Source organism: Lycorma delicatula, chromosome 6, assembly GCF_047948215.1.
Source record: "Lycorma delicatula isolate Av1 chromosome 6, ASM4794821v1, whole genome shotgun sequence".
Classification (NCBI taxonomy): domain Eukaryota; kingdom Metazoa; phylum Arthropoda; class Insecta; order Hemiptera; family Fulgoridae; genus Lycorma; species Lycorma delicatula.
In genome coordinates this window covers 133,843,789-133,860,171 of record NC_134460.1, presented here as the reverse complement: position 1 = coordinate 133,860,171, position 16,383 = coordinate 133,843,789, and the positions used below count along the sequence as shown (strand labels likewise).

Sequence of the window (16,383 nt, the reverse complement as noted above, 5' to 3'; positions counted from 1 at the left end):
CAGAAATTAGTACTAGAGTATCAAAATACTAGAAGTTTAGTATTTAGTAAGGAAGTGAGTTCCTATTTTAACTTATGATTCAGAGTCGTAGAAGACTAAAAGGATATAAAAAGAAGAAGTAAAAAATGCTATAATGTGAAAGGACCTAAGATAAATACATATATAAATATTTTTTCTGATAGTACATAATCCATTATATAAATCATTCATACTATAAACAGGAAGTGCAAACTAGCAAAAGAAGAGTGGATTAAAGAAAAGTGTTCAGAAGTGGAAAGAGAAATGAACATTGGTAAAATAGACAGAGCATACAGGAAAGTTAACGAAAATTTTGGCGTACATAAATTAAAATCTAATAATGTGTAAAGATGGTACACTGATATATAATACAAAAGGCAAAGTCGATAAGTGGGTTGAATATATTGAAGAGTTATGTTATACAGAGGAAATGAATTAGAAAATGGAGTTATAGAGGAAGTTGAAGAGGATGAAGGGGGAAAACAATACTGAGATCTGAATTTAAGAGAGCATTAAAAGATTTGAATGGCAGAAAGGCAGGCTCCTGGAGTAGACGGAATACCTGTACAATTACTACGCAGTTTCGGTGAGATTTTATCTATCAAGCGATTGATAGATAATACAAACTGGTGTATAACATTTACGAAAAAGGGGAAGTTCCGTTAGACTTCAAAAAGAGTGTTATAGTCATGATACTAAAGAAAACAGGAGCAGATAAATGTAAAGAATACAGAACAATTAGCTTAACTAGCCATGCATCAAAAATCTTAATTTTAAGATCTGGAGTAACAGTACAAGGTGAAAAGATAAACATGCTATGATTTGCTAATGATACAGTAAATCTAGCTGAGAGTAAAAAAGATTTAGAAGGAACAATGAACAGCATGGATGAAGTCCTACGCAAGAACTATTGCATGAAATTAAAAAACAAAACGAAAGTAATGTAATGTAGTAGTACTTTTCCTAGGATCCTGTAGATTCCTAGGATCTGAAATGTAGGATGTAGGAGGTATACCGAAATGAACTAGTACTAGATTGGAAATCTTGGAGAGCTTCATCAAACCAGTCAAATGACTAAAGAGAAAAAAAAATCATTTAGAAACAAGTAGATAATTCTACTCCATAGATAAAAAGGATCTATGCCCTAGCATTTCCAGAATCATGAAAAACTGGTGAAACGTAAATCAGAGCAGTATCACAAAATACAAATTTAATTATAAAATAAAATATGGAAGTGGTTAAAGTCTGTGTTATAATTTAACTTCATAAACAAATAAAATAACTACAAAGTAAATAACAATGCAGAAGATGATATTGACAATTATTTAAATATACAATTATATACGTGTTGAATGGAGATGCAGGAAACAATTTTTTTTAAATTTGAAAAATTATTATTGTTAAAAATTGATTTAGAAAATATTGTTTCTGTAAGAGAATTTTTTTTAATCATGTTTAAAATAAAGAGATGGGAAGATCTTTTTAAATAGCCATTTTTGTATCTTTAAAAGTTTTAACAGTTCTTCAAGAATTCACAAATTGAAATAGTGTTATACTTCAGACAGGAATACAGATAAACATAATAAGTTTTTAATAATGGTGACAAGCTTAGCACTTTAATTTGCTTCAAAGCAAAATAGTATGGTTTGATTTTGTTGCATATGAAACCAATTTGATCATCCTGTTAGAATTGTCATGTTATAGATACCCTGAAAATGTGCAGTATAGGTAAAATAAACTTTGCTATGATTATAAATAATAGGAATTCCATCCATGTCATTACCAATATTGAGATTTTGAGCAATTTTGAGCATTTTTATTGAGATTATGTATGTATATTCTTATCAAAAGAAGATACTTAAACTGCGTTAGGTGTTTGCTAAGATTATGACCAACCAATTGTAAGGAACTCCTCAAACAACATAGCTATGTGTTCTTTAACTAGTAATAAATATTTTTTTAAAAATGGGAGTGGCTTTGACAGTAAACAATTTTTTTCTAACTGCATGCCAATTTTTTTCAATTTAGAAAATATGGGCAAAAATGAGATTAGCCTGTGATTCTGTAAATTAACCCCAGAACCTTTCTTTAGACAAGATCTACAATAAAAATTTAAGCCAGCTGAAATATTGAACTTTTTAAAGACTCATTAATTTAACTTGTAAAAGGTACAGTAATTAATTTTATTCAAAACATAAGTTTTAACTTTCTGGAAAATTAAAACTGATTCATTTAAAACTATTTTAGTTGAATAACTTTTTGTTTGAAGTAGATATCAATTCACTTTGGTACAAGAATAGGGAATGAAATAATGGAAGTCGAGTACTCTTGGTGAAGTTATCTAACCTGATTTATTTCCAAAAGCTCCTTCACTTTTAATGTTCCCAAGTAGTTTTAAGCTTATTGTTTGAATTAGAAATTAAACTATCATTATATATAATCCTTTTGTAATTTTCGGATAATTTTGAAAGCAAACAGAAAATTATACTTCTACAGTTCATCAGTATTCCTTAATAGAAAGCTAGATTTTACAATTGCTTAAGTAATCCATTTTAAAATTTTTTAAAATTGTTTCTTTTTACAAGCTAAAATGAAGACTTTCTGAAAAAGTTTAAAAAGTTGTTGAATTTCCATCAAAGATAATTTCTTTTATTACTTTACCAATGATTCTGAAAAAAGGGTATCAAATTTCTGAACAAAGTTTTATATATCATTATTTTAAAAGAGTAAAAAATAATGGTTGTCTCACTGCATATGTTCACTAATAAATGAAGCTGTGCAGTGTAACAGTTGTGATTGAAGACCATTTGAAGAGATTATGGTTTCTTCGAATGGTCTGAAATTTATTTTCAAGTAAATTTATAAAAATATGTCAATATATGTTTTAGAGATACTAGTAGATTATTTGTTGGAAATATAGAATTACTTAGTCTTGTTAGTAGTTCATTCATTACAAAATTTGAATTGTCAAGAAAGTTAATATTAAAATCCCTATACACCATAACATTAAATCTATTATGAATTTTAAAAAACGTTTCTGGTAGTTTATGTAGAAAGGTTTCAAAAGAGCTAGAAGATGATCTATAAATTACCATTAAAATCAACTTTAAACTAGGATATTGTATTTCATAGCATTTAAAATTAATTTCTTTCATGAATACATGGTAACTTTCAGCTTCATCAGAAAGGTTGTTTGTTTCTTACAAAAATTGAGATTTACCTGTTTTTACATGCAATTCTATAAAAAAAAACTCATTAATAGATAAATATTGATGTTCTATGTAAGTTTGAAAACATCTAGCATAAAAATGATGGCTTTTGTGAAAATAAGGCAGTACTGTGAAAAATATAATGTAGATATAATTATAAAAAATTAATTAAATGTTTGTTTGGGAAATTTTAATATAAATAATTATTGTTTTTGTGGTGTATAAAAAGTATAAAAATCTTTAATTTAATCATAATAAGAAGAAAACTTGGAGGAAGGTCAAGAAAAGGATAGATTGATTGTGTAATGTAAGATCTGAAAAAGAAAAACAGAATAGAGAAGGTTTTTGAAGAGGAATGTTGGAGAAACATGATCTGAAAATATTTACTCAAGGTCCATGATCTGCAGTGCCGAATCCATTACAATTGGATTTAGGAAAATAATAATGACTACTTCGGCCCATAAAGAAGATTTACTATGAATGACTATAAAACTTCCCCATTTTTATCACAGTAATATATTTTCTGTAGATGAGATAAATTAGAGTAACAATTTTTTTTTATTGTCTGATTTAAATGTTATTTAACATGATTGTTAAGATAAAATCTATACCTTCCCCTACTTATCTATCTTTCATTTTCTTATTCCTTCACATTTTATTTGAGTTTAGATAGCAGCGCATAATGTAGAAGTAGATATACATTTCTTTTTAGTAACCTCTTTACTTTAAAAAACTTTAGAATTAAAACTCACTTGACAAAATTAATGAACCCTAAAAAACATTGTAATTTTTGTTTTAATTAGTTGCAGAGAATATGGAAGTTTGGACGGTAAACAAATGGATAGGAAAAGACCAAAGTTTTCTGTGTTTAACTTCTTAGAAGCTGCTACATCAAATAAAATTGCTACACCAGATAACACTTCTGCATTAAATGAATCTGTTGCATCATCTGATACTGAAGTGAAAGATACTGCAAGCATTACAGGAGATGAAAGTGTGATTGAAGTAGAGCCAAAAGTTATGACTTCCTGTAATAAAAAGTCTTCAAGTGATGATAAAATAAATGTTGATAATGAAGAAAATAAGGAAACGGTATGTTTAGTCTTAAATGAATAATTAAAATGTTTTTATTTTTAAAAAACTCAATATGTCTTTACATTGTGACTTAATATCTTGGTGTATCTTGATAATATTACCACTTACTTAGTTCTAAGAGTCACATAGCATTTTTTTTTTAAAGAATTACATAAAATTAAATTTTTATCTTGTGTAGCACAACAAATTCAGGAAAAATATTCTAGTCTATTTACTCACAGCAGACAAAATTATGAATGTTATTACTAGCATAAAGTGCATATAAAAACATTAATCTAGTTTTTCAGTTATAACTGTCCAAGTTATTTTCTATCGCTTTCACATAGTACTACCACACTTCTTTAAAAAACATATTAACAAAGCACCAAACATAAAAATAAACCTCAAAATGCTCTAAAATGACCTTGAAAGAATAAACAACAATATCACAACAGAAAAAATAAATTAACCAGAAAATTCTGATTCATTAGACGTTTTCACAAACATGTGAAAGTAGATTTTGTTTTATAAAAACAAATGCTAGTGGTGGTAAACATAATATTAAAATAAAATAAGCTGTTGAAGCATGGCTTGATGAAACTAATGTCACAACTGTAATGTTACCACTATAGGATCAGACACTAATAGTAACTAACAGATAGTATACTGTGACATTTCTTAGTCTTAGGATTACCATTGTAATCTTCTCATTACCATCTCCTATCTTCCTTTTTGGCTCTAATTAATATTAACAGTTCTGACAGTTACACAGTTGAAACAAATCAATAGCTACTTTACTGTTGCCCAACACAGCTTTAGCTGCATAACCAAGGAGCCCAGCTGCATATTGAGTTCTGTTACAACACAGTTGCACAAGATGTGTTTAGAGTTCCACATATTTAATGAAGTAGTCAAGTTCATAAGGTGAACTGATTTGAGTTCTGTTTATTTCATTAAAACTGATGTAAATGACTGGACACTGAAGTTAATTCTCTTTTGTCTAGTCTCATCGGCCCATTAGAGTTGAAATATGTTCAAATATTTCAGATATTGCTCCAATTTGATAACTACTGTTGATTTTCTTAGTTCTCAATTCATCTGTAATGTTATTGTTGTGGCATACACTACGCTATTTAAATTACCTCACAGGAAAAAGTCCAATAAATTTAAATCTATTCAGCAGGGAAGACATTCAACTGGACTACCATGCCCAACTCATGGCTTAAGAAAATTATTCAGGAATTACTGGATGTTAATAGAAATAGCCTCCTCTATGAATCATGAGACCTTGCCGTTGGTGAGGGGGCTTGAGTGCTCAGGGGTACAGAGTAGCTGGACCGAAGGTGCAACCATATCGGAGAGGTATCTGTTGAGAGCCAGACTAAGGAATGATTCCTGAAAGAGGGCAGCAGCTCTTTCAGTAGTTGTTAGGGGCGTGAGTCACAATGACTTAAACGGCCATATCAACATCACTCAGTCCTCTGAGTACTGCGCAGCTGAAAGCAATGGAAAACTACAGCTGTTTTTTTTTCCAAGAAAATGTGGCTCTCTGCATTTTCAAAAGCAATAATGGAGGCGCCTTCCTTGGTAAAATATTCCGGAGGTAAAATAGTCCCCCGTTCGGATCTCCGGGTGGGGACTACTAAGGAGGGGGTCACCAGAAAAGTAAAAAATAGCATTCTACGAGTCGGAGCGTGGAATGTTAGAAGCTTAAAAAAGGTTGGTAGGCTAGAGAATTTAAAAAGGGAAATGGATAGGTTAAACGTGGATATAGTAGGAATTAGTGAGGTTCGGTGGGAAGAGGAAGGTGACTTTTGGTCGGGTGACTTTAGAGTAATTAACTCAGCGTCAAATAATGGGCAGGCAGGAGTAGGGTTCGTGATGAACAAGAAGATAGGGAGGAGAGTGGAGTATTTCAAGACGCATAGCGATAGAGTCATTGTAATAAGGATAAAATCAAAACCTAAACCGACAACGATTGTTAACGTCTATATGCCTACAAGCGCCCATGATGATGATGAGGTAGAATGTGTATACGAAGAGATTGATGAAGCAATTAAACACGTAAAAGGAGATGAAAATTTAATAATAGTTGGAGATTGGAATGCAAGCATTGGAAAAGGCAAGGAAGGAAATATAGTGGGTGAATACGGGCTGGGCAAAAGGAATGAAAGACAGGACCGACTTGTAGAGTTTTGCACGAAGTATAATTTAGTAATTGCCAACACCCACTTTAAAAATCATAATAGAAGAATATACACTTGGAAAAAGCCAGGCGATACTGCAAGGTATCAGATAGATTATATCATAGTTAAGCAAAGATTTAGAAATCAACTCGTGGACTGCAAAACTTACCCTGGAGCAGACATTGATAGCGACCATAATTTGGTGATAATGAAATGTAGATTGGGGTTTAAAAACCTGAAGAAAAGGTGTCGAAAAGATGAAGAAAAGATGAATCGGTGGAATTTAGAGAAGCTTGAGGAAGAGGAGGTAAAGAAGATTTTTGAGGAGGACATCGCAAGAGGTCTGAGTAAAAAAGATAAGGTAGAAAATGTAGAAGAAGAATGGGAGAATGTTAAAAAGGAAATTCTTAAATCAGCAGAAGCAAACTTAGGCGGAATAAAGAGAACTGGTAGAAAACCTTGGGTTTCAGACAATATATTGCAGCTGATGGATGAACGTAGAAAATATAAGAATGCTAGTGATGAAGAAAGTAAAAGGAACTATCAGCAATTAAGAAATGCTATAAACAGGAAGTGCAAACTGGCGAAAGAAGAGTGGATTAAAGAAAAGTGTTTAGAAGTGGAAAGAGAAATGAACATTGGTAAAATAGACAGAGCATACAGGAAAGTTAAGGAAAATTTTGGGGTACATAAATTAAAATCTAATAATGTGTTAAACAAAGATGGTACACCTATATATAATACGAAAGGTAAAGTCGATAGATGGGTGGAATATATTGAAGAGTTATACGGAGGAAATGAATTAGAAAATGGTTTTATAGAGGAAGAAGAGGAAGTTGAGGAGGATGAAATGGGAGAAACAATACTGAGATCTGAATTTAAGAGAGCATTAAAAGATTTAAATGGCAGAAAGGCTCCTGGAAAGACGGAATACCTGTAGAATTACTGCGCAGTGCAGGTGAGGAAGCGATTGATAGATTATACAAACTGGTGTGTAATATTTATGAAAAAGGGGAATTTCCGTCAGACTTCAAAAAAAGTGTTATAGTCATGATACCAAAAAAGCAGGGGCAGATAAATGTGAAGAATACAGAACAATTAGTTTAACTAGTCATGCATCAAAAATCTTAACTAGAATTCTATACAGAAGAATTGAGAGGAGAGTGGAGGAAGTGTTAGGAGAAGACCAATTTGGTTTCAGGAAAAGTATAGGGACAAGGGAAGCAATTTTAGGCCTCAGATTAATAGTAGAAGGAAGATTAAAGAAAAACAAACCAACATACTTGGCGTTTATAGACCTAGAAAAGGCATTCGATAACGTAGACTGGAATAAAATGTTCAACATTTTAAAAAAATTAGGGTTCAAATACAGAGATAGAAGAACAATTGCTAACATGTACAGGAACCAAACAGCAACAGTAGCAATTGAAGAACATAAGAAAGAAGACGTAATAAGAAAGGGAGTCCGACAAGGGTGTTCCCTGTCTCCGTTACTTTTTAATCTTTACATGGAGCTAGCAGTTAATGATGTTAAAGAACAATTTAGATTCGGAGTAACAGTACAAGGTGAAAAGATTAAGATGCTACGATTTGCTGATGATATAGTAATTCTAGCCGAGAGTAAAAAGGATTTAGAAGAAACAATGAACGGCATAGATGAAGTCCTACGCAAGAACTATCGCATGAAAATAAACAAGAACAAAACAAAAGTAATGAAATATAGTAGAAATAACAAAGATGGACCACTGAATGTGAAAATAGGAGGAGAAAAGATTATGGAGGTAGAAGAATTTTGTTATTTGGGAAGTAGAATTACTAAAGATGGACGAAGCAGGAGCGATATAAAATGCCGAATAGCACAAGCTAAACGAGCCTTCAGTAAGAAATATAAGTTGTTTACATCAAAAATTAATTTAAATGTCAGGAAAAGATTTTTGAAAGTGTATGTTTGGAGTGTCGCTTTATATGGAGGTGAAACTTGGACAATCGGAGTATCTGATAAGAAAAGGTTAGAAGCTTTTGAAATGTGGTGCTATAGGAGAATGTTAAAAATCAGATGGGTGGATAAAGTGACAAATGAAGAGGTATTGCGGCAAATAGATGAAGAAAGAAGCATTTGGAAAAATATAGTTAAAAGAAGAGACAGACTTCTAGGTCACATACTAAGGCATCCTGGAATAGTCACTTTAATTTTGGAAGGACAGGTAGAAGGGAAAAATTGTGTAGGCAGGCCACGTTTGGAATATGTAAAACAAATTGTTAGGGATGTAGGATGTAGAGGGTATACTGAAATGAAACGACTAGCACTAGATAGGGAATCTTGGAGAGCTGCATCAAACCAGTCAAATGACTGAAGACAAAAAAAAAAAAAATAGAAATAGCACTTTTTGGATGTTAATAGCACTTTCTTGATTGAAACACATCTCTTGTACATGTATTAGAGGAACATGTGCGTACTATTCGTATATTTCCAATATAATATGAAATACATTATTGAGAAGTGGTAATATATTTCTCCAGTTAATTTCATAGACAAAAAATAAGCATGAATCAATGTCTCCAAAGAACCTGCCCATTTATTGACAGAAAACCAATCCTGATGCCTTGACACAGAAGCAGCATGAAAATTCTCTTCTGTGGAGAAATGATAATCGATATCTTATCCATAAATAAAATATTAGATAAAAACATAATTACAAATTCATCAGCTAGGCTCAATCTTTTCTATTTTTGTTTAGCCTCTGGAACCACAGTAAGATATTACTTCAGAGGATGAATAAGGATGATATATACAGTATGAATGTAAATGAAATGTATAGTCTTGTACAGTCTCAGGTTCACCATTTCTGAGATGTGTGGTTAATTGAAACCCAGCCACCAAAGAACACTGGTATCCATGATCTAGTATTCACTAGACTATTATAAAAGTAATTGCCTTTACTAGGATTTCAACCTTAGAACTCTTGACTTCAAATCAGCAATTTTTAGTTAGCGATTCTTATACATTACTATTCTGGATCCACTTGTACTGTGTGCAGTTAAACAGCAGACATTTCAATAAAGGCATCCATTTTTGCAGCAGATGCATTTGGTTTTCCATATATCATAGGCATTTCAGCAGCTATTTTATGATTTGCCATATCTTATAGAAAAGTAGCAATATCAAACTTTTTAAAAATAAACACGATAGCAACATAAAAACTGTGTTGTTACTCAGTCCTAGATATTAAGATCAATTTTAATTTTACAAATTTGCTAAGAAATTTTTAAAATGAAAATTAGTATTAAGTACAAATTTTTTAGTGGTATTTGAGTAATATTACTAATATTATGCCATGTAGGGTTAAAAATTGGTATAGACTTTTTTTGCTATTTGGATATATATGTATTCAGACTAAAATTTACCATTTATTACTTGACTGTTTAAAATTAGATTTGAAAAAATAGCTTGTTGATTTGTTCACACGGAAATAATTAAAATTTTAGCTTTTCAGCAGTTAATTCCTTACGCTGGTAGCAGTTCTTCACCTATTATGTACTGAAAAAGTAAGATTACCACCATTTCATATAAACAAAAAATGTACATTTTTATTTATTTTATGAAGAATGTTAGTCTAGAACAATGTGTAAAACTTAAATTAGCTCAATCAGGACTGGAGTTTCTTCTTAAAAAACACAAAATGGTAGTAGATATTTAAATTAAAATGCATTTCCCAACCTATGTTTATAGGAAATTCTTTCTTGCACTGATGTTAGGAATATTCCTGATATATTTATTAAACTACCCTTTTTTTTAACCTTTTTCAGGCATAATATGTATAAAAATTCAGAAACAGTAACACAAATGCTACTAATTCTGCTATCCCATAGAACCCAACAAAGCAAGCTCAGCATTACCTAGCACTTTCTGAAAATGTTTTAACTTCAATGGTTCAACTTAATTTAGCAAGTTGAAGCTATTGTAAAAGCTGTGCAAAGCTTCATCACCTGTAAAAATGGCAAAATTAAAAAAAAAATTAAATATACATAATTTTGAATTTTAAATATCTACTGTAGTAAGGTTTTTATATAGTATTTTGGATATTCAGGAGTGAAAAAAATTACTTTACCACCCTGTAAAATTTTTTTTGTATAGAGTGTTTTAAATACAATTGTTCTTCATGGAATTCTAAGTTTCAGTGCACTACATGTATTTTTATTTTTTTCACTTTGTAGTTATACTGTATAGCTATACAGTTTACTATAAAGAAAAGTGTGCTAATCAGGTTAAATTTTTGCATGTCAGATTTTTTTACTGATCTTAATGTTTCATGAACCCATCCAACCAAAAAATACAATTTCAGCATTGAAAAATTATGAAAGGATGTACATTCATACTGTCTGAAACTTCATGCAAATTTTTACAACTTTCTATGGGCTTTAATTAATTTTTTATTTAACTTGGTGTTTCGTAAGAAATTCTCCAAAAAAATTAGACAATTTTTAAAGCATTTGTGTTTAAAAAAAAAAATATATTTTTATTTCAAGGTACTTTGCTATACATAGTTTTGTGCTGTGTATTAAAGTTGTATATTGCTGTATTGAGCGATTTTTAATAATTTAATGTTTATTATGGAGTAACACTTCAAAAGTGCTTCATGCTGGTACATGTGTCCATGCTTCTATAACTCTATTTGTTAGTTACATTTCTTCATATTCATATTTGATTTTTTTATTTAGCAAGGTTATAATTTTTTTGTGCAGGAAATAAATTTTGGTGATGAAACAAACAAAGAAGATTTATATAAAGCAATATTCTTAAGTAGTACTGATGAATCTGATGATGAAAAAAATGACGAGAAAATTAAAGAAAAAGAATTAAATGAGGTAATTACTAAAACTGATGAAAATAATGATAATCAGCTGAAGAATAAAGATGAACCTCTTACTTTTGATTTGAGTGTTACTAGTGTATCGCAGTCATCCATTGTACAAATTAAAAATGTTTTACGTAACACTTCCCCACCAAGAGGAATTTTTGCTAATTTAGATTTAGATCTAATAAATTCAAGAAAATCAAACGATTTGAAAGTAAATTCTGATACTAAATTGACGACCAAAAAAAATGATGACATTCTTTTTGATAGTGCTAACACAAATGAGGACTGCAAAAAAAATAATGAAGTAATAGTGAATCCTTTACTCTATGGTCCAAAATTACCATCTTCAGTAAACACTAATGAGATTCCAAGAGGAAGTAAAATAAATCTAATTACAAGAAGTAGTGACACAAGTGATGGTAGTGATGGTGATGATGAAAGTGATAATGAAAAGTGGATTGAAAGTGATAAAATAAGTAAGAAACATAAAAGTAAAAAGAAAAAACACAAAAAAGAACATAAGCATAAAAAGCACAAAAAACATAAAAAGCATAAGCATTAAATATTAATATAATGAAGTATTATATCAACAGTGGTTCTTTGATTTACTCTTTTATGTAGTCATGTAATTCATTCCTAAATCTCATTTAAACATGCAGGGTGACTGTGATCATAAATATTTATCGTAATCCTTGAAAAGTCTTTTTTAATGTCTTCCTCTTTTAATTAGCTTTTATTTTTCCTTTGTGAAACCTACTTGAAAAGTTAAGGGATGAAATTAGCCTACAATCAATCAGTCAACTGGAAAAAAAAATGAATTTAGCTTAGATATGAATCTATACTAAGTTACTTCTAATAATCAAGGAAATAAAAATGCAAAATTACATTTAAAATTTCTTAGAATATTTTAAACATAGAATAAATTAGAAATTTCATGGAATGTTTTTAATTTATTCCATGAAATTTTTAAAATATGAAATTAAAAAAATACCTGTTAGGTATTTGCTTGAATATTAATCATACGGTGCATAAATATTTTGTATTTTCATGAAAATTTTGTATATAATTTTGAATATTTTGTATATCCATTTGTAATCTATCAAAAAACTAGATACATACAAAACAGAAAAAAATTTTTTTTTTGTTGCTTAAGCCCCTTCATCCATTTTCAGTTAGATAGTTTATCATCAGAAATTACATATTTTCCTTAATATTAATTTATTTTGAGGAAGTGCTGATAATTTAATATAAATTGTAAATATGTTCATTAAGCATAAGCGTTTTATCTTTGTATAACTATATATCATGGATGGGCTGATGGACTTTGTATCTTTTGAGTTTAAATACAAATTCACAACTTTTTTGAAAGAATAAAAAGTAAAACAAAAATTTTTATAATAAATAAACAAACTTTTACTTTTAATGTCTTTTATTAAACATGATTGTTCATTCATTTATATATCTTATAATTTTGCCAAGAATTTTAATTAGATACAAACTTGTATCTAGCATGTTATACTGTAATTTGGGTGCTGATTTCAAAATAATTTTAATAAATAAAATTTTGTAAATTTTTATAATTTACAAAAAAAAAAAATTGTAAATAATTTTATTATAAACTCATTCTGATCAACTACTGATTACAATTAAGAATAGTTTCTGTATTATTACTTTTAAACAATATGCATACATGCTTAATAAAGAAAAATGTATATATACACTGTATCATGAGAAGTAGACACGTACAATCATGTTTGCTGATGACATCATACAGACATCTGTTGTTGTCTACTACAGAGCTTAAAATTGTATTCAGTCTAGTTTCACTTGCCTTCTACACTGGGTGTTGTATAACACAAAAGTGATTTTCCTCATTTTTATTTGTTACAACATTGCTTCTCCAGAAGTTTGTGGGTATTCAAATCGTCCAGACAATTTCAGTTATAGGGAAATGGTACACAGGAATGCCAGCCTAAGTTGTCAAAGTTTCATGAAGCTGCACTTAATTAAAGGATGAACACATGGTTTCTTCAGCACAATAATCCTTCACAACACATCGCTCCAAAATTTGCTTAAAGTATTTGGCCAGCATCGAATAAAACTGTTAGAATATCTTCCCTACTGTCCTGATCTCATTCCGTGAGACTTCATGCTGCTCCCTCAGGTGAAGAACAAATTGAAAAGGAGGTATTTTACAAACAATGATGACCTCCCTAGTGCTTGAGGCAATGAATGTAGGCAGATCTTCAACAAAACATGGCAGGATTTCTTTGAAGGATGGAGAAGTGTATAATGTGTAGTGGAAATTATTTTGAAACACTGTAATAAAAATAAAGTCATATTGCAAAACTTTCCTAGTGTCCTTTGTAACAGTGAATAATTTGATTATCTATCTTCTGGTAACTTATATAATGTGACAAAAGTATAATGATCCAACAGATTAAACTAAAGACAACAAAAATGTACTATTAGCACACTATGTACTTGTGTAACACTATACCTGTTGTTCCAGTTACGGTTGTTTTTGTTATAGCAGATAACAACACCAAACTCTGACTGTAACAGTGTAACTACATTTTTAATATTTTAAGAATAAAATAAAGTGTGATCTAAACGGTACAAATGATTTTTAACTACTTTTTAACAAATTCTAACTGAAATAAAATATTTTATTTTAAGAACCTAGAAACTAAGACCAAATGTTTCTATTAGTTCAACTTGAATTGTAGCATTCATCAAATACAACATATAATATACTATAAGTAACATAAGCTGTTTTTTATGGAAGGAAAGTGAAACTGTTTTTGCTTTAAACAACTAATGTAAACTTGCACTCTTGTAAACAGTAATGCAAAATCACTATGGTAAAATAACAAAGCTTTTTTCTGAATGTACAATTTAAGAATTCATTTATTCACTAAATATTATGCATGCTCATTTTTTGGATGCTACACATCCAAAAAAGTATATTATATTAGACCATATTTTTACTTAACTTGTAATACTCACTGTATTTTTATTTTATCTGTATTATAAAGTATTATTTATCTAGCAGTAATTTTAATGTAAGTGGTTATTCTGTTAGAATGAATAAATTTTACTGTATGCCATGTTTGATATACATCAGTTATTAAGTAATTACATTTATTCTAAATATCGCAGTAATTTTTGATCATAAATAGTATATCTTCTATGCATAAAAACTCTTTTTTCATAATATTGTGCATTGATACCACAAAATAGGGATTATGTAGGCATGAGTATATTTTAATTATTAAGTCTGTTGCTTATATGTTGGTTGATCATTATGAAAACTGTTGAAGCTATTGTTATTTAAGTATTTATTAAAGTTTTACATGACAAAAATTATCTCAGTTATTTTATTTTAATCCCATGTATAATTATGACTGATGAATATTTAAAAAGAAAAAAAAATGAAGAAGCATACAGGTTTCACAGTATTGGTTAAAAATTATATATGAGCCTGAATCGGTTGTGAATATTGTACACACTAGAATATGGAAAAATAATTTTACAGTGTATAAAAAAAATAAGATGCAACAACCAGGGTGGTCTAATCTCCAAATTTTTCTACACAGAAAAAAATTAATTTATATATACAAGTGTTATTTTTTTCAAGGTCCGATCGGTCACAAAATTAAAACCATAGTGAAAATATAAAATAAATAGTGAAAATAAAAGCTATTTCTCTACATAGTTGCCATTCCGATTTAGACATTAGCATGGTACAATTTTTTCCAAATGACAATAGCATGGTACTAACTTTCTAATACCCGCGTAATAGAATGGAGCCGCCTGTGTTTTCAGCCATGTTTCTACACTGGTCTGCGGCTCGATGTCTGTGCCAAAATGTTGTCCTCCTAGCCAGCAGCGTTTCATGTGAGCTAAGAGGTGAAAATCAGATGAGCCAAGTTCGAACTGTACAGTGGATGAAAAAACACTTCACAAAGAAAACGCTGCAGGAGCTTCCTTGTTACAGCTGCAGTGTGCGGCCGAGCATTGTCATGGAGAAAGACAATGCCTGATGACAACATTCCTCTCCGCTTATTCTGAATTGCCCTTCGTAGACGTTGAAGAGTCACGCAGTATGAGACTGCAGTGATGGTCATGCCACGTTCCATGAATTCCACCAAGAGAGCTCCATTCCGGTCCTAGAACACAGTAGCCATACACTTTCTGTTGAGAAGGTTCGCTTGAACTTCTTTGGTTTACTGGGAAAATGAGAATGCATCCACTGTTTGGATTGTTTTTTTGTTTCTTCAGTTTCGAAATGGACCCATGTCTCGTCCCCTGTGATAATTTTGTTCAAAAAATCTTCTTCATTGTGGTAGCGCTGGAAAAACGTTAGGGAGGCGTACATTCTTATTGTTTTGTGATGGTCAGATAGCATCTTGGGAACCCATCTCGCACATAGTTTGCGGTACTGTAGTCTCTCACTCACATAGGTGTAGAGTGCTAACCTTGAAATTTCAGGAAACTAATCACTCAATAAAGAAATTGTGAACCGACGATTTTCTCGAATCACCTCATCCACTTGCTCAACAAGATCATCGGTTGACACTCGCTTCCTTCCCAGACCGCCTGCATCATGAACATCTGTACGTCCTGCTTTAAAGTTCCTGCACCGTTGTTGGACTTTGCTGTCACTCATTGAAGTTTCACTGTACGCATTAATTATTCGTCAATGAATTTCAGCTGCATTACACCCCTCAGCCTGAAGAAATCGAATTACCGCACGCACTTCACACTTGGTGGGAGATGCTATTGTTGTAGACATGTCCGTGCTAGTGTTCAGAACCAAACGAAGTGACACGGTGTATCACACCGTGTCACTAAAGGTGCTGGTACTAAAGGTCACCGTGAAGGTCATACTAAAGATGCTGCACAACACATATGCGCAAAGGTTCATCTGTTTTTTCGCAGATTTTTATTTCGTGACTGATCGGACCTTGAATAAAAATATCCCTTGTATATTCTGTGGAGGGTAAAATTATTTTAGTAATATGACATCTGTTC

General features: G+C 30.8%; 1 protein-coding gene across 1 annotated transcript in view; it reads left to right on the top strand.

Moving 5' to 3' along the window:
• LOC142326250 (G patch domain-containing protein 1 homolog) overlaps positions 1–12,888 on the top strand; it is a 41,732-nt gene extending 28,844 nt beyond the window's left edge. Inside the window, exons 9-10 of the mRNA XM_075368562.1 lie at positions 4,031–4,319; positions 11,231–12,888. Of these exons, the coding sequence (XP_075224677.1) occupies positions 4,031–4,319; positions 11,231–11,908 (967 nt within the window). The 3' untranslated portion in view covers positions 11,909–12,888. The remainder of the gene's footprint in view (positions 1–4,030; positions 4,320–11,230) is intronic.
• Positions 12,889–16,383: the final 3,495 nt, after the last annotated feature.